The sequence below is a fragment of the Tupaia chinensis genome, unplaced genomic scaffold, assembly GCF_000334495.1.
Source record: "Tupaia chinensis unplaced genomic scaffold, TupChi_1.0 Scaffold000489_1, whole genome shotgun sequence".
Taxonomy (NCBI): Eukaryota; Metazoa; Chordata; class Mammalia; order Scandentia; family Tupaiidae; genus Tupaia; species Tupaia belangeri.
Genome location: NW_006160001.1, coordinates 3,223,956 through 3,246,033, shown reverse-complemented (window position 1 = coordinate 3,246,033; position 22,078 = coordinate 3,223,956). Strand labels below are relative to the sequence as shown.

Here is a 22,078-nt window from a genome sequence, read left to right as displayed (position 1 = left end):
GAGAGTCCCACTCCATAAAAAAAAACTCTTTAAAAAAAAAAAAAAAAAAAAAAAAAAACTCATACCAGGCAAGTGTGTGTACATGTCCAAAATCCAGAGAGGAGAATGGAGAAGGGATTGCAGCATAGTCATCTCCCCTGGGGTGTGATTTCTCGCTTTCCGTCTCTGTCTCTCCAGTGAGCGCACATGCCCCAGAGCAAAAATCTCTTAAAAAAAAAATTGCAAAATAGATTGTACAACTCTGATAATATACACATATGCATATATAGTTGTGCCTTGGCATCTGGGGGGATTGGTTCCAGATACTGAAACCTGCAAATGCTCAAGTCCCTCATATAAAATGTAGTATATACATGAAATGTTCAGTGTAGATGCTGTGTAACCATCATAGACCTAAACTACATACTACACATCAGCAACAACACATTTTCAATCTGAGGTTGGCTGAACCACAGATGCAGTACCTACAGATATGAGGATCAACTATATATGTACTGAAAGGCCCCAGACCAAAAGCAGTTAACATATATTTTTCTATATTCCAAACATTGTCTAAAATGAGTATGTATTACTTCTTTTTTTTTTTTTTTGGAAGTTCACCCTTTTAATGATTATACAAATTAACAAGGAAGAGAAATTTTTTTTTTTTGAAGAGGTTTTTGCTACAGGGCACGTGCGCTCGCCAGACAGCAGACAGACAGAGAAAGACAGAGAGACAGAAAGCGAGAAATCACCTCCCAGGGGGGATGGCCACGCCGCAATCCCTTCTCCTCCATTCTCCTCTCGGGATCTTGGGCACGCATGCACACACACCCGGCCTGAGTTTAAGCCACTGGGTCCAGGATTCAAACTGTGGTCGACTACGTGGGAGTCCAGCGACACAGCCATTATGCTAACTGCTGGTCCCAAGGAAGGGAAATTATTCATGGCAGTGGTAATGGTTAGTCAACTGAGGTCAGCCCTACTGCATTTCATTACAAATAATTCTGCTGAAAAGAGGTAACCTGCTCTGTTAAAGAAGAGAATAGTTGAATTGGAAGAGTATTTTATAATCATGCCACTTAAAGAGTTTGATATTATTAGCATATTAACTTTTCCCCTTAACTTATTTAAGATTGAATGAGAGGAAAAAATAGCATTTTTGTGAATGCTTTCCCTCATCATCACAAATATCAAGCCAGTTTGGAGTAAGGAATAATAGTATTTGAATCTTTTTTCCTTGTGTTTCAGTTAAGCAATAGGCCTTGGCAAAGAATTTTGATTACTCACAAATCATTTGCTGTAAGTTTAGATTATTTGATTGCTTCTAGCACTTGCCCAAGATCTGTCAGGAGAATAAGGAGTTTCCATAGAAAGCATTGCACAAAATTGCAAACTAACTAATGTTTAAACCATAAAAATTATTACTGAAAACAACTTAAGAATACATTGGCAAGGGAACCAGCAGTTAGCGTAATGGCTGTTACTGGACTTCCACATAGTCGACCGCGGTTCACGTCCCAGACCCGGTGACTTAAAATTCACGCCGGGCACGTGTGCATGCGTGCTCAAGATCCCAGGAGGAGAATGGAGGAGAAAAGATTGCGGCGTGACCATCCCCCCTGGGGGTGATTTCTTGCTTTCTGACTCTATGTCTCTCTCTGTCTGTCTGGCGAGCGCATGCGCCCTATAGCGAAAACCTCTCCAAAAATTCGCCCCAATAGGGAAAACCCCCCCAAAAAAAAAAAAAAAGAATACATTGGCAACTGCTATAAAAAAAATGTATAACTTCTATGATGAATTATTTTAAAAACTTCAAAGGAAGGGGCCAACAGATGGTATTAAGGTGTTGGACTCCCACATGGCCAGGAGCAGTTCAAGTCCTGAACTTGGTGGCTTGAAAATCATGCCAGGCACGTGATATCTCAGGAAGAGAATGGACGAAAAGAGATTTCATCATGGCCATCCCCCCCTCAGGGGTGTTTCCTCCCTCTCAGTGTCTCTCTCTGTCTCTGGTAAACATATGTGCCCTATGGCAAAAATCTTAAAGAAAAAAATATAAAGCTATAAATCAGAGTGCTGGCACAATGGTACTGCAACTAGACCAACATGGAAAAGGTCCTGGGTTCACATCATGGGACCTTGGTGGGGATGCCAACAACCACAGTTTGAATCCCGGACCCGGCAGCGTAAACTCACGCCAGGAGCATGTGCATGTGTGCTCAAGATCCTGAGAGGAGAGTGGAGGATCGTGGTGTGGTCATCCTCCCGTGGGGGTGATTTCTAGCTTTCTGTCTCTCAGTCTCTATCTCTCCAAGGAGCACATGTGCCCTATAGCAAAAATTGCTCTTAAAAAAAAAGAAAACTACAAATAGTGGCTAAAATGATAAAGAATGAAGTCAGTAAGGACTCCCTTTAGAAAATTCTGATATACTAGGCCTTTTAGATTAACTCATATATATCATGTACATCTAATAGTCTTTCACCTATAACCATTACAAATATTTTATGTGTTCTTTCATATACACTTTTGCCTCTGATAATTGCTTAGCTAATTTTTTAAAGTTTATTTATATATTTGTTTACTTCATGAGAGAGACTGGCCCCTAGCAGTACCCTGTCATGCCTCCTTCTCCCTCCAGCAAGGATCACAGGCATGTTCCTGTTGACGGGAATCTTCCCATATGGCTCCAGTCATCACACTGCAGCAGGCTGGGCCAATTGCTTAATACATATCCTTGGAAAAAGGAACCCAGATAATTTGCAGTATTTTAGAATTAAAGAAGAGAAAGACTCAGAATAGTTTAGGAAGTAATTTTCATGGGGTCAGCAGGTGATGCGGTGGCTAAGGACACTGGACTCCCACATGGCTGACCCAAACCTGGTGGCTTGATTTTCTCCTTGCTCTGTCCATCTTTGGTCAAATTAAAATAAGTAAGTAAATAAATAAAATTAAATTAAATAATTCTAATAAAAAGTAAGTTTGATGCCTTTACTAAGCTACTTTAAAGCAAGAATTAAAGAAAAATATGAATATATTCAGAAAAAAGCATTTGGGTACCTAATTTTTTAGAATTATTTATTTAATTTTATTTATCATTATTATTTTTAAAATTTGCTACGAAGCACATGCTCTCACCAGAGAGAGACAGAAACAGAAAGAGAGTGAGAAGGAAAGTGAGAAAGCAAGTCACCAGATATGGGACTCAAACTATGTTGAACCATGTGGGAGTCTAATGCCTTAAGCACCATGCCATCTGCTAGCCCCAGTACCTGATATTATGTCCAACAAATATGGCTACAAGAAAACAATTATATTAGTTCAGAAGGTCATTATTGTTAATCCCTAAGGATCCTCATATCAAAACAAAACAAAACAATATGATCCATGCTATTAAGAAGAAGATAATCTAAAATATATTGTAATATAACTTAGTCACCATAGAGGCAGAGCAACCAAATTGAATGTATAAGTAATTTCATTCCTAAACCTATAAATACAATTAACAAGATTAAATATACTAATTTTTTAAAAGAAGTATACCTGCACAGTCTTCATTTTCTTTCACAGGCAGTCGGGACAACACCAGTATTTCTCTTACTAGCTGATCACACAATCCTTGAGCATCATTTAAGTTATAGCTATAAAGGTGGCAGTATAAGAGCGAAAGATAATAGCGTATCTGAAGAAAACATGCCCTTCTTCCTCCTGAAACAAGGAAGAATTAGGTTCTCTTAGAAACATGTCAGGAAGGGAATGGGAATGCTCTTAGTCTGGTGCTAGGAGACAGGAGTGCAAAACTTGTGGAAACTCACCAAGTTGTACACGCATGCAAACTTTTCTATATCTATTTTATACTTCAATAAGAAATCTATTTTGAGAAAACAGGTTACCAATACTTCGTTCTTTTTCATTTTAAATTCTGAACTTTATTTTCCTTCATTATCCCTAGGATGACTAAGATTTTCTCCAAACTGCAAATTCTCATCATCTCAGCACTAAGTTCCACTAATGACCTCTACCTCATGTACATGTGGTATAAAACTGAGGAAACATGCCACAAAACCCCCAAGGAATCATGCATAAGTCAAAAATATGGTTACAAAGATTTACTGAAGGAGAAGGAACAATTATCCACAAGACAGGAGCCCCTGACAACTGCTTTAAATGAAGGGTGTTTAGGAACCAGCAGAAGATGTACTGATTATGTTACTGGACTCCCACACAGTTGATTGTGGTTTGAGTCCCAGACCCAGTGGCTTACAATGCACGCCGGGCACGTGTGCATGTGTGCCCAAGATCTCGAGAGGAGAATGGAGGAGAAGGGGTTGCAGTGTGGACATCCCCCTGGGGAGTGATTTCTCACTTTCTATATCTCTGTGTCACTGGGGAGTGCATGTGACCTATGGCAAAAATCTCTCCAAAAAAAAAAAGAAGGGGTGTTTAGGACTAAGATACTAGTTGCCTCTCTTACCCATTATTACTGAACACAAAAACTTCAGTTTTATTTGTGGTTACAATACACCCAGATTATGCCATCTGCAGCCCCCCCCCCCCCACTGCTTAACCTCCACCTGCCCCCCCCCCCCCCCAAGTGATCTATCTGTACGGCCTATATGTATTTGAACAGGTCCCTTTCCTACATAAAGTGTCTTAACTGATCCCGCTGTCTTCAAAATAAAAATCTTAATGCTTTGGCATGCCAGACAAGACTTTCCCTCATCAGCTGTTCTACCTCGCACTTTGGCTCTCACCATTCCATCTCCAATATCATATACATATTATCACCTAATCTAGTTGTTAAACTACCTGCAATTTACCAGCCTGCCAGTTTCTCGGGCTATTTTGTTTTAAAATGCTATATATTCTCTGTTAAACTACTCTCTCTACATTAATTGGCCAATTTCTACCTAGTTTTCAATGGCAGCACCTCTAGGCTTTCCCGACCGATGTTTGTACTCCAGCTGCCTTTCTGTGCTCCTCTAGCACCTACCAGGCAATGAGAAGAGTGATCTTGTACAGCCTGGGTGCAAAGTTTCTTATCTAGTCATACTAGTGCCTAGCAGAGTGCTGGGTATACAGGTACTCGATAAATACTGTAAGTATTGGGTCGTCAGGAAAGTCATGACACACTTCTGCACAGAAAAATACTCACGACTTTCCCAATGCCCTAATAGCTGAATTAATAAAGCATACACAGACACAATAGTCAGGAAATAAATATAATAATTGATTACGTTTTATTACAACTCCCAGATTACCATCTGAGGCTATCTGCTATCTCAGTCACACCCTCATCAGCCCTGTATCATAAAATCTATCACCAGTTTCTAGAATTCACACCACTATATCCTTACCGAAATCTCCATGTACCTCATACTTAACCCGACAATATGTTAAATTGTCAGGAAATTCTTCGAGCTAATCAAAGGGTAAAGAGGCTTAGTTCCATGTTTCTCTAAGCCTGTAAGTAGATGATGAACTATTCAACCTATGGTTTCCCATTTAGATACTTCCAATCTCTCTAAATATCTAAGATTTAAATATCATTTTTCCTATATCAACCATCAGATGCAGTTTCATCACAAACCAAAATAAAAATGGTGACAGGAGGAGACATACTGATAGATCACTGAAAAAAATTCTTTGTGCTACAAATTCCAAGTATTTCTCACAGTCAAGTTGCCTATAAAACGTACTCTATTAGGGCATTAAAATATTGTGAGCACTGTAAAATCTGGAATTACTCTTGAGCTTTGTGGCAAGTTAAACTGTTTCTACCATTAGTATGGCACATATTATTTTTTAACATTCTCCTACCTTTCTCTTGAATTTCCTGTAGAGCCTTCTTCCACAGTTGAACAGACTTTTCATATGATCCTAATAGGAAACACTCCTCTCCTAGGAAGTTGTTAACCAGCAGTTAGACACAGTTAATCATATTATAACAATTTACTTCAGGGCCAGCAGGTGGCATAGAGGTTAAGATGCTAGATTCCACAAGGACCATAACACGGCTCAAGTTCCAGAGCCGGTGGCTTGAAAAACCACCTTGGTTGCATGTGAGCGTGCCCAAAATTCTGAGAGGAAAATGGAGTAGAAGAGATTATAGGGTGGCCATCCTCCCTGGGGGAAGCAGGGGCAGGGTGTGATTTCTCACTTTCTCTCTCTCTCTCTGTTTCTGTCTCTGTCTTTCTCTGGTAAGTGTACATACCCCATAGCAAACACTGAATTTTTTTTTTTAAGGTAGAAAAGAAGATTTAATGGGAAAGAAAGGAAATACACCCAAAAGACTCTAGGGTGGGCAGACTGCCAGGTGGCAACTGTCTGAAAAAAATTTTTACTTTAAAATTCAGTGCATACATCTCAGTTAAAATTATTTTGGAAAACAAACAATTGCAACCAACTTTAAAAAAAATAATAATTTTAAAACATCCTATATGGGATCCAGCTCCCTTAAGCATAGTCCAGGGCCAGCCCTGGATCCTCTAGACTAGTGGTTAGGGGAGATGGCTCCTAAATGACCAACCACAGTTCAAATCCTGCCCCTGGTAGGTTGAAAAACATGCCAGGGCATGTGCACATACATCCAAAATTTCAGTAGGATAGAGAAATGGACAGTAGTGTGACCACATCCCATCTTTCTCTCTTTCTGTTCCTCTCTGGTTAAAGCATGCACCCTATGGCAATCAAAAATAAAATAAAACAAAATCAAAGACCCATTAACTGTATCCCTTATTCATGGGGATAGAAATTAATACTGACCATCAATAGATTTAAGATACAAGGTTTGATTCAAGCAATCTCCAGCAGCCTGTAAGTAAGCCTGTATATGACATAACAGGGACTTCACAGTAGATGCTTCATGTGTCATCTTGTCAGTTAACTGTGTGTCACCTTCAGGAACTCTTCGACTTAATTGTGCTTGATACCATAAAGTTTTTTTGTATAATACTCTCCAGAGAACAACCAACCTGCATACAGAATTTGGTAATCATCAAAACAAATTCAGACTAGTATTAAGAACTAGTTTAGTCCCCGTCTTAGCCTATTGTTTTGCCTGTGTTCTTCACTGATGTAATAACATATTTACAAACTGAACAGGTTTAAATATAGTACAAAGTCCAATGATCAAAAAAATGAGTAAGGGACCAGCAGTTAGCGCAATGGCTATGTCGCTGGACTCCCATGTAGTCGACCACGGTTCGCGTCCCAGTAGCTTAAAACTCACACCATGCACGTGTGCATGTGTGCCCAAGATCCCGAGAGGAGAATGGAGGAGAAGGGATTGTGGCATGGCCATGTCCCCTGGGGGGTGATTTCTCGCTTTCTGTCTCTCTCTGTATGTCTGGCGAGCGCATGTGCCTATAGCGAAAACCTCTCCAAAAAAAAAAAAAAAAAAGAGTAATAGGACTAGTTGGCAGTGACACAAGCAGAAGGTGCCACTTGCATGGTGGCTGAGGCCATACAAGAGGCAGAGTGGCACGTGCCTGTGGTCCTTGCTAACTGGGAGGTTGGGCAGGAGGATCATGACATGACAAGACCCTATCAAACATAACCCATGTCAGAGCTGGCAGGTGTTGTGGTGGTTAATTAGAAGGGCTGGCCAACCATGATTTGAGCCCCAGACCTGACGGTTTAAAATCACACTGGCACTTGTGCATGTGTGCCCAAAATCCCAAGAAGAGACTTAAAGAGAAGGGATTGCAGTATGGCCATTCCCCTGGGAGGGGGTTAATTTCTCACTTTCACTCCCTCTTACAAAGGGCACATAGTATAGAGAAAAAAAAAAAAAAAGAAAAAAGAAAGATGAGTTATACAGTATGGAAAATTATAGTTTTTTGGGGGGGACCAGCAGTTAGTGTAATGGCTATGTCACTGGACTCCCACATAGTCGACCACGGTTCGCGTTCCAGACCCGGTGGCTTAAAACTCACGCCAAGCACGTGTTTGTGCGTGCCCAAGATCCCGGGAGGAGAATGGAGGAGAAGGGACTGCGGTGTGGCCATCCCCCCTGGGGGGTGATTTTTCGCTTTCTGTCTCTCTGTCTCTCTCTGTCTGGCTGGCGAGCACACGCACCCTATGAAAAAAAAAAAAAAACCTCCCCAAAAAAAAAAAAATTATAGGGCTTTTTTAAAGTAAAAAATCTATAATGCTAATGGTATCCTAATATAAAAGTAATTGTACCTATATCCCGGCTGTTGAACAAGACTTATTTGAGGATGACGTTTGGGAGGTAAGTCCCAAGACCAATCTTCCTCAGAACCATTGTCTTGGACCATCTGAAGAATAGGTATCACCATTGAGTCTTGATCTGTTGTTTTACTGCCATCAGCTGATGCTGAAATAACTTCATGCTGAAGACTGTAGATTCTATTTAAGCTGCCAACTACCATTTCAAGCAAGTAAAAACAGGCTAAAAGTTTTTCTAAGAACTGATCCTTTTGTTGCTGAGTCAGCAAAAGCTGTATGGTGTTTGATGTTAGCTTTATCAAATGTCTCAAATCTTGCTTGTATCTCATATCCCAGTACTGGATAGACAAACACTGATGAAAAAGTTGAAAGATACAAAGTATCCATGCATTATGTCTTGGGCTCTTGGTTAAAAAATGGTCAAGTTTGGGGAAAGGACATTTTATAAACTGAAGAATGTAAAAAAAATGAGTAATGCAAACTACTGTGTAATTTAACATTAAACTTCTTTCTGTTACATTTTTTGAAATGCCTACAGTCCATGCTGCAAGTAGATTTTTCTGGATAGAATGTAGTTCCGTAATGGTTCTATCTGTCTCTTCAGAATCATCCTTTGCATGTATCGTATCAAACATAGATGAAAATTCCAATCTTCCTTCCCTCACAGTACTAGACATTGGATTTTTTTGGTTCCAAAAAGGAAACAAACTATTTGGAAAATATTTCCCTTCACTAGTTTCTTCTGCTTCAAATTCCTAAAACGAGAAGGAAAACAAAATCACACTTAGTACCATTTAATACCTTATAAGTAGAATCACTTTCAGACTAGGCAGTGGTACAGCAGTACTGCAACAGGACAAACATGGAAAGACCTGGATTCATGTCCTGGGACCTCCCTGAGCACACCAGGCATGCATGCACACCTGTGATCCAGACCAGCTAAAACTGAGGGAGAAGAACAGTGTGAAGACCTTGATGGAAGTGCCTGTTTCTGTCTCTTTTGCTCTCATAGAAAATTTAAATAAAGTTTAATATAAAAAAAAAATTGCTAAAGAATAGCTGGCCTGATATCGTAAAACTTAAGTAAGTGCCCTGTATATGGAGCTGGAGCCAACATAGCTAACCATATTTCAAATCCCAGCCCCAGAGGTATGAAAAACATGTCAGCTATGGGGTCAGCACATGGTGTGGTGGTTAAGGTGGCTGGATTCCCACATAGTTGATTGTGGTTTGAGCTCCAGAAGTAGTGGCTTGAAAATCATGCCAGGCACGTGTTGCATGTATACCCAAAATCCTGAGAGGAGAATGGAGAAGGGATTGTGCCATAGCATTCCCCCTGAGGGTGATTCTCACTTTCCTTCTCTGTTTCTCTCCAGTAAACACACATGCCCTATGGGAACAACAACAAAAAACATGCCCGGTGTCTGTGTTGTGTGCATGTATGCTCAAAATCCTGATGGAATGGAGAAACTGAAGAAAATGAATTGAGGTGTGACTATGCCCCACTTGAAAGTGCCTTCTCTTGCCCTCTGTCTGGCAAGTGCACACACCCTCTAATAGGGGGAGGGTGGGGGGTGGGGGGAGAGTAGAATTACTTTGGTGTTCTCAAATGTCTCTTCTCATTAACAAGCGATAAAATATATTTCTTAGAATAAAGTCAATATGTAAATGGTTCAAAGTAACAGTGCTATGAAGTACCTGAAAATCTGCTGTGTCCTCATTTAAATTTGTTGCTTCTTCTGCCTGCAGGAATCGGGGAATGGTGAAATCAGCTGAATTTTCATTTCTTTGATGTTTTAACAGGCTAGACCTAAGAGAATCCAGTGATTGCAAATTCAGGCCTTTTCCTTTTGGCTATAAAAGATCAAAGATTTCCAAAAGCAAAACTTTAATTTTATTACAAACAATAAAACTCTATAAATAATAATTATACACAAGTCAAGAACGTTACTGTTAGTATAGCTTTGCATTTGAAAAAACAAGAAAGTAACTTTTATCATGATAAAAAAGGCACTATACCTTAGACGATATTATACTTTGATATGTTTTCTCAAGTCTCTGGGTTGAATCAAGTAGAAGTGATCTCATAAGCATGGATGGAGATAGGTTATCAATAAATCGAAGAGTTGTGATCATGTATCCGTCAGATATAATGAGGTATGGGAACCGTGAATGTGCTTTTATAGAAAATCTCTGTCTCATGGGATCATTATCAGAAGCTGATGAGTCTAAAGAATTATTTGAATCTTGAAATGTATATTGCTGTGGTCTAGCAAGCAAACATTAAAATTCAAAAATTAGTTTAAGAAAACTCTTAAAGTAAACAATAATAGTTATCCCCCAAAAAACTCCTAAAAATAACAAAAGTTACAGAATGATGAAAAAAGCAAACAGATGAAAAATATAAAAACATTAAATATGTATCTTTCAGGAAAACATAACATGATGATTAAATACTATACAGGTTTACAAGTTTTTTACTTTTTTTCCTAAATGATTTCTATGTTTTATTTTTAACTTAACAATCTATTACAGGGAAAAAAACTAAGGTGGTTATCTTTACTATTAAAAAGAGTTAAATCGGGGCTGGCAGATGACATGGTAGTTAAGGGCGCTGGACTCCCACATGGCCAATGGTGGTTTGAGTCCCAGACCAGACAGCTTGCTTTCTCACTTTCTCTCTCTCTCTCTCCCTCTCTCTCTCACTCTGTCCCTCTCTGGTCAAATTAAAAATAAACAAACAAACAAATAAATAAATAAATAAAGTTAAATAAAATAATTCTAAAAAAAAAAGAATAGTTAACTTCCCCTCATACATATACATGTGAGTTCTGTAGGAAGACAGTTAATTGTGAGCTATCAGTATAACTGTTATTAAGGAGAAAGAAAAGAAACTGAGAAGGAAGATGGTGGTGAGTAAAATTTTATCAATTTAACATTAAATGTGATGGTATTTCCTTAGAAATGTACGTATTGCTATCATGGTATTCCAGATTCTGATTACTTAATGTCGCAGCTTACAAAGTTTGGGACTTTATAAATATAAAGGGTACAAATCATCAAAATACACTGTAATTTTTTTTTTCTGGTTAGGAAACCCATCAACTGTAGATTTTTCTTTTATTAGCAAAATGGCTAAACATAGGAATTTGATTATTATAGAATGTATTACAGAATGTACAGGCCACAGAAATCTGCAGAACCATTCAAACATAATGTCTGACATAGAAAGATGTGTAAGATAAACTGTTAGAGGCTGGCCCCATAGCTTAGTGTGGATGGAGCCGCCCTACGTAGCCAACCACAGTTCAAATCTTGGCCCCCGCAGCTTGAACAAATACCAGGTGTGTGTGTGTGTGTGTGTATCCCCAAAATCCTGATAGGACAGAGAAATGAAGGAGAAGGGACTGTGGCATGACCACGCCCCACTGAGGGGTGCTTTTTCCTTCTTTCTCTGGTAAGTGCACATGCCCTCTAGCAATTGAAAAATAATAATAAGATATACTATTAAATCAAAAGAGCAGACTGGTTCTGCCAAGATGAAATGCTCTTCAGTCAAAAACCACACAGAATGCCCAAGTTCAATTCCCAGTCCAACCTGAAGGCTGGTTATGCTGATCTTTAATCCCAGGTACTTAGGATCAAAAGCTTGAGGCTGGCCTGGGCAACAAAGTGAAATCCTGTTTAAAAAAGAGCACAGAGTGGGACCAGCAGATAGTGTAATGGTTATGTCGCTGGACTCCCATGTAGTGGACCACAATTCGAGTCCCAGACCCAGTGGCTTAAAACTGCTGCAGACGCAGGTACATGTGCACCTAAGATCTCAAGAGGAGAATGCAGGAGAAGGGATTGGAGCATAGCCATTCCCGCTGGAGGGTGATTTCTCGCTTTCTGTCTCTGTTTCTCTCTGTGTCTCCAGCGAGTGCATGTGTCCTATAATAAAAATCTCTCTCTTAAAAAAAAAGAAAGAGAAATGTGTGTTGGTGTATGTCTGTGGTCCCAGCTATTCAAGAGGCTAAGGCAGAAGGTCCATGACAGTCAGACCCTGTCTAAAAAAATGCAAAATGGGGCCAGCAGGTTGTGTGGTAGTAAAGATGCTATGCTATGCTCTCACATGGCCAACCGTGGTTCAAGTCCTAGACCTGGCAGCTTGCTTTCTCACTTTGTCTCCTTCTGGTCAAATTAAAAGATAAATAATAATAACAAGTAAAATTAAATAAATAAATCTTTAAAAAATGCAAAATGGTAAAGGCATACATCATAGAATTTATAGGGTTTTTTTAAATAATTATTTTATTTTATTTTATTTATTTATTTTAATTTGACCGGAGAGGGACAGAGTGGGAGAGATGGAAACAAGCCACCAGGTCAAGGACTTGAACCATGGTCAGCCAAGTGAGAGTTCAGTGCCCTTAACCACCAAACTACCTGCTGACCCCTAAGTTATAGTTTTTAAAAAAAGAAACTAATATTACTATTATAAGTGGTATGTGAATATTTTAAAATATTAAAGTGCTAGTAATTGCTGAAGTATAAGATTTAAAGGCTTTTTGTTGACCAAATTACTTAGTTTTATAACATTTGATTTAAGTTTATTTTTGAAAATAATGTATATTACTTTTGTGTTCAGAAAAAAAGCTATTAACTTTGAAAGGCCCCAAATAATAATTATAAAGGAGAATGTGAGAAAATTCCATTCAATTACTGACTGGACAATATAAAGAAAAAAATACTTTTAGTGCAGGAAGTGATCAATTTTTCTATAAGCATACTGCTGAAAATTAAGCGTGGCATATTTTGCTATGCATAACCAAGGACACACTCCACCTCAGTTTCCTTTCTATAAGCCAAGAGAACCAATCAGTTTCAAGGTCTTTCCTGATTTTTCTATCTTGTAAACAGCTGTGTACATGCATCCAGCAACATATAATATGATTAACATCAATGATAACAAATACCGAGCACTTGCTTTATGCCAGAACTATGCTAAGTAATTTTTAATTATGTATTATCTTATGTTATTCCCTCAACCTTAAGAGATAATTACTGTTATACTCATTTCAGTTTTTAAAAAATGGAGGCTTGATAAATAACTAACTCTATGTCATACAACTAGTAAGTAAGGGAACTGATATTTAAATCTTGATCTGTCTTTATTCCAAAGCCAGACTGCGACCTCATTTTATAATTAAAAATTATAATGTGGCAGGGCCAGCAGGTGGTGTGGTGGTTAAAGTGCTGGATTCCACATGGCCAAGTCTGCCTTCAAGTCTCGGACTCGATGGCTTGCCCGTGCATGTCCAAAATCCTGAGAGAATGGAGGATGAGGGTTTGCAGCAGGGCCATCTCACCTGGGGACGATTTCTCACTTTCCCTTTGTCTACGTCTCTCTTGTAAGCATGGGAGCCCAATGGCAAAAATTTATAAAAACAAAAATTACAATATGGCTAAGTTTTAAAGTCTTCTATCTTTTTAGCTTAGAGGCAAAAGTAGATAAAAGCATTAGTCAAGATTTTTTTTTTTTTTTTTAATTTTGGCCAAAGGGCATGTGTCCTGGTCAGAGAGAAAGATAAAGAGAGAGAAAATGAAAAAGCACTCTTGGTCAAACCTCAATCCCTTCTCTCCTCCCTTTCAAGATTATGGGCATGCACATGCATGCACACATGCGCAACATATTTCTAAAACTGCTTGATCTGGGATTCAAACTTGTTTTGTTTTTTCTTTTTTTTTTTTTTTGAGAGGTTTTTGCTATAGGGCGCGTGCGCTCGCCAGACAGGCAGAGAGAGACAGAGAGACAGAAAGCGAGAAATCACCCCCCAGAGGGGATGGCCACGCCGCAATCCCTTCTCCTTCACTCTCCTCTCGGGATCTTGGGCACACACGCACACGCGCCCAGCGTGAGTTTTAAGACACCGGGTCCAGGACTCGAACCATGGTCGACTACATGGGAGTCCAGCGACATAGCCATTACGCTAACTGCTGGTCCCAGAACCTAGCTCCCTTAATCACCAGGTCACAGGCTGGCCTATGTCAAGATAATATTGAGTTATTCATTTATCTAAGTGTTATCCTTTTATAACAACAAATGTTACACCATACTTCTATTAACTTTGACACCAAAAATCAAAATTTTTAGTTCTACTGAATATTTAAATAGTTTGTACTTACATAATCACAATGTCAAATTGTCACCAGGATTAGGCCACAAAAAAAAAAAAATAGAAGAAAACTATAAATAAGAAACAGATACTGAGATGATAGACTCAAAGAAAAAATAAGACAACTTGAAAGATAAAAATACTTTCAAAAATATATACTAAAAAAGTAACAGAAAAGAGAAAAACTTCTGTAAATGAAATTCAAATGTCTCACCTATATGTTATTAGTGGATGAAGAGGAATAAATTCTGCTGGCCCAAATTCTATGGAGCAACCAAATGTAATTAATGTTAGCAATTCACCTTGAGAGGTTAATAAAACCAGAGAACCACGTTTTAACACACAAGCCAGAAAAAGACCGTGATGAGTCCAGCTGATGTCACCAACCCAATAAGACCTAGAAAAAGCAAGAGACAACAAGTTCAGAAAGGATCCTCTCCAATGTGTTTGGAAATTAATAATGGGCTACATCCAGAAGTGAGACATTTCAAAAAATAAGGGCAAAATAATGGATAGTCGGCAATTTCCCACATACATTGTATGAATTTTACTTGCTAGAAAAAAAGGAGTTTGCACACTAACATCTGCTGTAACAATATTACAATTAGGACTTTATTTAGATTCATAAACAGTTCAGAAAATGAAAACATTCCCTAAAGAGTTGAGCTGTTTAGTTAACTCAGATTTTTAAACAATAACAACCATAACAATTTTTTAGGGGGCTATGGGACATGTGTGTTTGCCAGAGAGTGACAGAGGAAGAGAGAGAGAGAGAAAGTGAAAAATCATCCCCCCACATAGGGGATGGCCATGCTGCAATCCCTTTCTCCATTCTCCTCTTGGGATTTGGGGTACAAACGTACATGTGCTGGGTGTGATTTTGAATCTGCGGGGTCCAGGACTCTCACTGCTTAGTTGGCCATGTGGGATGGAACAGCCTTAAGCTCTGCGCCACCTGCTGGTACTCAAAATTTTTCTAGTAGACAAAGAGTGTGTGCTTACCAGACAGAGAGAGAGCATTCCCCAATGACATATGGTCAAATTATAATCCTTTTTCCTCCATTTTTCTATCCCATCAGGATCCTGATCATGTATACACATGCACCTGGTATATTTTTTAAGGCACCAGAGCCAGACCTTAAACAGCAGTAGGTCGTGTGAGATCCAGCTCCACGTGGGATACAGCTCCCTAAGCAGAGTGCTTAATGACTGCTCTATGGGACCAGCCCTCACATTCTAATTAGAATAATTTTTAATCCTACTGAAGTCCACAACCAAGATCTACTGACAGATTTTGAGGTAATGTTCATCCTCTCTGTAACTTGTGAAGAGTCCCATTCAGCAGCAGACTGTCCCTCTTCCTAAAGCTGGTATAACTACTTAACTATCTGGCAATATTAATGTTTCATAAGAACAAAAGTAACTCTTCCCTAATGAAAATGATGGCCACTCTAAGTCAAACAGACCACTGAACTGGAACCAATAATCACTTTAGATGGAAACGTTTGAGGAGGGAAAGAAAATAAAGAAGCAGGGATAGATGGACCTGAAAAGCTCTAGAAAATTCTGGAAATGGCATGGAAAAGTATTCCGAAAAGGAAGAAGAAATATATCTTCCTACTCTACAACCCCCACATAGGTCCTGGGGAGTTCATATGCAACCACCCACGTGGGTGCTGATCCATATGTCAAGGACACCATCTTTGTTTAAAAGGCTATAAACACCCCAGCCTCCTTGAGTAAATGAGTCTTCCCATCCAGGCTTTGCATTTCAGTCTCTCCAATTAAGCCCAATATATCTCAACCTATTCATGATTCTGCTCCTCCTAAGAAGACATAGAAATGAATTAGAGAAAAGTCTGTTTATCTTCCACACCACCAGACCTTTTCTTAGAGTATTTAGGCTTTTCTTACATTAAGCAAAATTTAGAATGAATCATATACAAAACCAGCCTGTGACCTGGTTAATTAAGTGAGCTGGATTTCCACATTGAGTTCCAGACCCAGCAGCTCAAGAAACATACCAGGCACATGTGCGTGCATGACCAAAATCCCTAAAGGAGGGAGAAGGTGGTGAAGGGACTGTGGCAAAATCGTACACTATATGGAGAGCTTTCTCACTTTCCCGCTCTCCCCCTCCTTCAGTCTCTCTCCTTTTCTCTCTGTCTTCAGTGAACATACATGCCCTCTGCAAAAGTAAAAAAAGAACTTAACAAACACAGGCCCAATTGCAATGGTACATGCTGTTTAAGATTCTATGGTCCTGGGACCAGCAGTTAGCGTAATGGCTATGTCACTAAACTCCCATGTAGTTGACCGCGGTTCGAGTCCCAGACCTGGCGGCTTAAACTCACACTGGGCGCATGTGTGTGCATGCCCAGGATCCTGAGAAGAGAATGGAGAAAGAATTGTGGCATGGCTATCCCCCTGGAGGGTGAGGGGGAGGAGGGTGGAGCGGATTTCTCTCTCTCTCTCGTTTTTTCTGGCGAACCCCCCCCCCCACAACAAAAAAAAAAAAAAAAAAAACTCTCCAATAAAGAAAAAAAAAAGACTCCATGGTCCACAGGCTGGGACCACATGGGAGGCCTAGGTTTGATTCACCACCCAACCTTACCGTCAGGCATGCTGTGTTTTTAATCCAAGCAACTAGGGGTGGCTAAGGATGAAGGATTTAGGCAAAATAAGACTCTGTTTAAAAAAGAAGTGGGAGGGGAAGGGCAACAGGTGGCATGTTGGTTAAAGTGTTGGACTCCCACATGGCCAACCATGGTTCAAGTCCCAGACCTGGTGGCTTACTTTGTCACTTTCTTGTTATCTCTCTGGTCAAAATTTAAAAATAAATAAATATCTGAGACCAGCAGATGGTATAATGGTATAATGGTTACATCACTGTACTCCCATGTAGTTGACCATGGTTCGAGTCCTAGACTCAGCAGCTTAAAATTCACACCAGACACATGTGCATGAATGCCCAATATTCTGAGAGGAGAATGGAGAAGAAGGGATTGTGGCGTGGCCCTCCCGCCTGGGGGGATGATTGCTCACTTTCTTTCTCTCTATCTCTCTGGCAAGCAAACACGCTCTATAGCAAAAATCTCTAAAATAAATAAATAAATACCAACAAATTTAAAAAAAGAGAGAGAGGGACCAGCAGTTAGCGTAATGGCTATGTCGCTGGACTCCCACGTAGTCGACCGTGGTTCAAGTCCTGGACCCGGTGGCTTAAAACTCACGCCGGGCGCGTGTGCGTGCATGCCCAAGATCCCGAGAGGAGAATGGAGGAGAAGGGATTGCAGCGTGGCCATCCCCCCTGGGGGTGATTTCTCACTTTCTGTCTCTCTGTCTGTCTCTGTCTGTCTGGCGAGTGCACGCATCCTATAGTAAAAATCTCTCCCAAAAAAAAAAAAAGAGAGAGAGAGAGATGGAACTGGGCACGGTGGTACACACTTGTCATCCCAGCTGGGAGGTTGAGGCAGGAAGACTGCAAACACAGTGAGACCCTAGCATACTAGAAAAAAGCCAAAACAAACAAACGAAAAAACTCAGACAAATTATCAAGCACCAGTACTAAATTAAGTTGCATTTTCTATCTAAATGACACCTATTAAATTATTAGAGCCTTAAACTTGTTAAACTATTGAAAAAGAATATAAAAACACTATTTAAAAATATAAGTTCTTACCTGATAAGTGAAGCTGGAACCACAGGATTCTTATTACTACATCCTTTAAGGCTTCCATAGAGAGTAGAAAAATTCAGCGTATTTATAAATAATACCTGAGTTGCCTGGAAAGATTTTTTTTTAAGACAATAAAACCATTAAAATTGTTTCATTCAACACCGTAATTGTTACTTAAAATTCTGCTGACTTAAGAGATCTATTATTACATTTTTAAAATGTATCAGGCATCGTTCTCAACAAACAAGACAATGCTGACCCCTAAAACCTTTTCTTCTTACTCCACTGTAAGACCATCAGTTCCCACTCTGCTTTTCTTCCTTCCTTTTCTCTTATCCTTTTTTCACTTCTAAAGGCCAACTTCCAAAATGTATGGCATCTAATTTAAGTAACTTTACCAACCCACGATGTCAAGCTAGATTAGAAAACACCAATTTAAATAACGTGAGATAATATTTTTTAAAAAATTCTTCAAGACTGAATTCCTTCTTTCATAGATATAATAGATTATACTTCTAAGACAAATTATACTTACTGACCTTTGGGTCTTTCTGATTAAGAGTTATTGCCAAGGTAAGGCCATCTCTTGAAAAGGCAGAAATTAAAGCTCCTCTTGATTTTACTGATTCACATTTAGGAGTTAGACTACACAGAAGACAGTTTTGTTGTGCCCAATGAACTTGGAATGGCAACGATCTAAAACAGTAATGAAATACTTAAAAATAGGACATATAATAACTTTTAAATTAATATATAGTCCATCACAAAAAAATTAAATCATTCCTATAGTTGTACATATACTTAGAAGATTTCTCAGTAACCTTTTGGAAGTTTCACCCAGGACACAGAAGGGAAGCTGCCAGTTAGTTAAACATTTTCTATCTAAATGACACCTATTAAATTATTAGAGCTTTAAACTTGTTAAACTATTGAGAAAGAATATAAAAACACTATTTAAAAATACAAGAGTTCTTATCTGATAAGTATTGAGAGTTTTGTTTGTGAGGCCACATTCCACAGTCAACCCCAAATATACTGGCTCCTACTAAAGATTTGACAAACATTTCTACATAACAGCAAACATTTTTACAGGGGTTAAAAATGTACAGAGGGGGACCAGCAAGTGGTGTAGTGGTAAGGTGCTCTGTCCGACTACAATTTGAGTCCCGGACTCAGCAGCGTGAAACTCACGCCAGGTACACGTGGGTGTGACCAAAATCCCGAGAGAATAGAGGAGAGAGAGGACTACAGCTTGGCCATCTCTTCTGAGGGGTGATTTTTTGCTTTTTCTCTTTCTTTCCAGTGAGCAAACATGACCTAAAGAAAAAATCTTTCAAAAAAAAAAAAAAAAAAGGAAAAATAAAATAAATAAAAACAAAGATAACAACAACCAAAAAAAACACTCCATCTTACCAGTCTTCCTTAGGCATTGTAAACATGCAATGCATTTTTTGTTTGTTTTACTGGGCTTTTTAGAGTAAACCTATTTTTCACACCAAGCATGTGTATATGAATGCCCAAATTCCAAGCAGAGAATGAGGAAGGAATAGTGAGGTGACCATTCCCCCTAAGGAGGTGATTTCTTACTTTCCCTCTTTCTGTCTGTTTGCACCAAGCATATGTGACCTGTAGCAAACATGTTTGAAGGCATATATGCTCACCAGAGACAGAGAGAAAGGGAAAATGAGAAAGTATCATCCATGAGGGATGATCACACTGTAATCTCCATTTCCCGTTTTAGGAGAAATGGTTTATAAACTGCCAGACGTGGAACTTGGCCTTTTGCTTTATGAGATCCAGCCACCTTAACCACCAAGTCATAGGCTACCCAAATAAATCTATTCTTAATTAATAAAAACAGTTGAGGCCTAGCCACAGTGATGCAGGAAGTAGCGCACCACTCCCCAATGCTGAAACCACATTGAGGACCAGAATTTGGATTCCAGGTTGAATGGAAGCAAGCCAACACCCGTTTGCATAAGCCTGTGATCCTGGCTGGCTGGAAGGCTAAGGGTGAGAAATACCAGTATAATGAAAACCATGATGAGAATACAAATAACTGTCTCCTTTTATCTCCTGAAAAGAACGTAAAAAAAAAAAATTTTTTTTAAATGAGCATTTAAAAAGTATATCTTGAGGTCAGCATGGGTAGTGGTGAAGACACTGGACACTCACATGGCCGACCATGGTTTGAATCTTGGACCTGGTGGTTTGCTTTCTCCCTCTTTCTCTCTCTCTGTGTCTCTGTCCAAATTGAAGACTAATCATAAATAAATAAAATTAAAGAATATTTTAAAGAATACATAAATAAAAAGGGTGTCTCTGGGGCCAGCAGGTGGTGTGGTGGTTGGGATGCTGGACTCCCACATTGCTAACCACGGTTTGAGTCCTGGACCCACAGGCCTAAAATTCACGCTGGGCACATGTGCATGCCATGCCCAAAATTCTGAGAGGATGAAGAAGGGATTTTGGAATGGCCATCTCCACTGGGGGGTGATTTCTCACTTTCTCTGTTTCCATCTCTCTCTCTCCAATGAGCACATGTGCCCTATCGCAAAAGTCTCTTTCCATTAAAAAAAAAAAAAAGTACGTCCCTTTAAAATTTCAATTAAATTATTTTCCAAAACAATTATTTTTTAAATTATTTTATCTAACTTTATTTATTTATTTAGGGAGTTATTTTAATTTGACCAAAGTGAGAGAAGATAAGAAAAAGGGAAAGTGAGAAAGCAAGCCTCCAGGTCCAAGACTCAACCATAGTCTGCCATATGGGAGTCCAGCGTCTTAACTACCACACCACCTGCCAGCCCCAAAAATCATTACGTTTATAGTCTTCAAACAAGAAAAGTCATAACCATAAGGAAAATGTTTAGTAGTGAATGATGGGAAGAAAAGATTCTGTAAAGCCTCAGAAATTGAAATTCACATTAATAGTTAAAAATCTTAATATGGGGTCAGTTCCAAGGCTTAGTGAAAAATGCATCCAGATTCCACATGGTTAACCATGCAGTTAAGAGTCCTGAATGAGGCAGCTTAAGAAACACATGAAGCACATATACGTGTGTGCCCAAAATCTCAAAAGGAGGGAAATATGGAGAAGTAATTCAAGTGTGACCATTTCCCACAGGGGGTGCTTTCTCCTCTCCCTCTGTTTCTCTGGCCAAAAAAAAAGTTATGTATATTAGCAGCACAAGATAATATCTTAAAAGAGACAGATATAAGAAAGAAAATGTTTATCTCACCTTGTAGATGTATATACATTCTCTTGCCACCGAATTGCTAGAAATGTTATCTTCAGGCATTCCCCAGAATAAAAAGTAAATGAACATAGGCAGCAGTCTCCAAATAACTGTAGATAAATTTAATATACTTTAGTATAAAATTAACCTGAGATACGAAAAACATTTATTTTTCATTACAAATTAAACATATTGGGATCAAGGGACAAGCAGATGGCATAATGGTGACGTTGCTGAACTCTCACGCAGTTGACAATGATTTACATAAACTCATGCCTGATGTGTGTACGTTTGTGCCAAAATCCTGAGAGGAGAATGGAGGAGAAGGGTCTATGGTGTGGCCATCTCCCCTGTAGGGTGATTTCTCACTTTCTGTCTCTCTGTCTCTCCAGTGACCACATGCAGCAAACCTCTATTTATTATGGCTATTTACTGGAAAGGTTCTTAAATATTCATTTTTCCTTATTTTATACTAATCTTATATTATTTAAATTAGGGCACCACAGGAGTAGAGGGACAGTAACATTTTGAAATGCAATTTCCAACAACAGTGGCTTGAGTAATAAAATGTTTTTTCCTCATGTACAAAGAGTACCAAACATCTACTTTAAATATTTTCTTCTTAGTAAATTTTTTATTTCCTGAGAATTAAATGGCTTATTTAAATCATTAATTCTAGTTTGTTAAAAATTATAAAATGAGGGAGCAACAAACGATGTAATGACTATTTCGCTGTACTCCCACATACTCGACGATGGTTCAAGTCCTGGACCTAGCGGCTTAAAACTCACACCAGGCACGTGTGTGTTCAAACCCCAAATACCGTAAG

At 39.0% G+C, this 22,078-nt stretch overlaps 1 protein-coding gene across 1 annotated transcript in view; it reads right to left on the bottom strand.

Annotated features, from left to right (window-relative positions):
* The window catches only part of CPLANE1 (ciliogenesis and planar polarity effector complex subunit 1), a 182,135-nt gene that overhangs the window by 153,603 nt on the left and 6,454 nt on the right, over positions 1 to 22,078 (bottom strand). Inside the window, exons 5-14 of the mRNA XM_027774878.1 lie at positions 21,253 to 21,359; positions 18,550 to 18,706; positions 18,014 to 18,117; positions 14,546 to 14,728; positions 10,193 to 10,442; positions 9,872 to 10,027; positions 8,168 to 8,928; positions 6,746 to 6,954; positions 5,801 to 5,881; positions 3,524 to 3,688 (exon numbers count right to left, since the gene is read on the bottom strand). Coding sequence (XP_027630679.1) covers positions 3,524 to 3,688; positions 5,801 to 5,881; positions 6,746 to 6,954; positions 8,168 to 8,928; positions 9,872 to 10,027; positions 10,193 to 10,442; positions 14,546 to 14,728; positions 18,014 to 18,117; positions 18,550 to 18,706; positions 21,253 to 21,359 — 2,173 coding nt within the window. The remainder of the gene's footprint in view (positions 1 to 3,523; positions 3,689 to 5,800; positions 5,882 to 6,745; positions 6,955 to 8,167; positions 8,929 to 9,871; positions 10,028 to 10,192; positions 10,443 to 14,545; positions 14,729 to 18,013; positions 18,118 to 18,549; positions 18,707 to 21,252; positions 21,360 to 22,078) is intronic.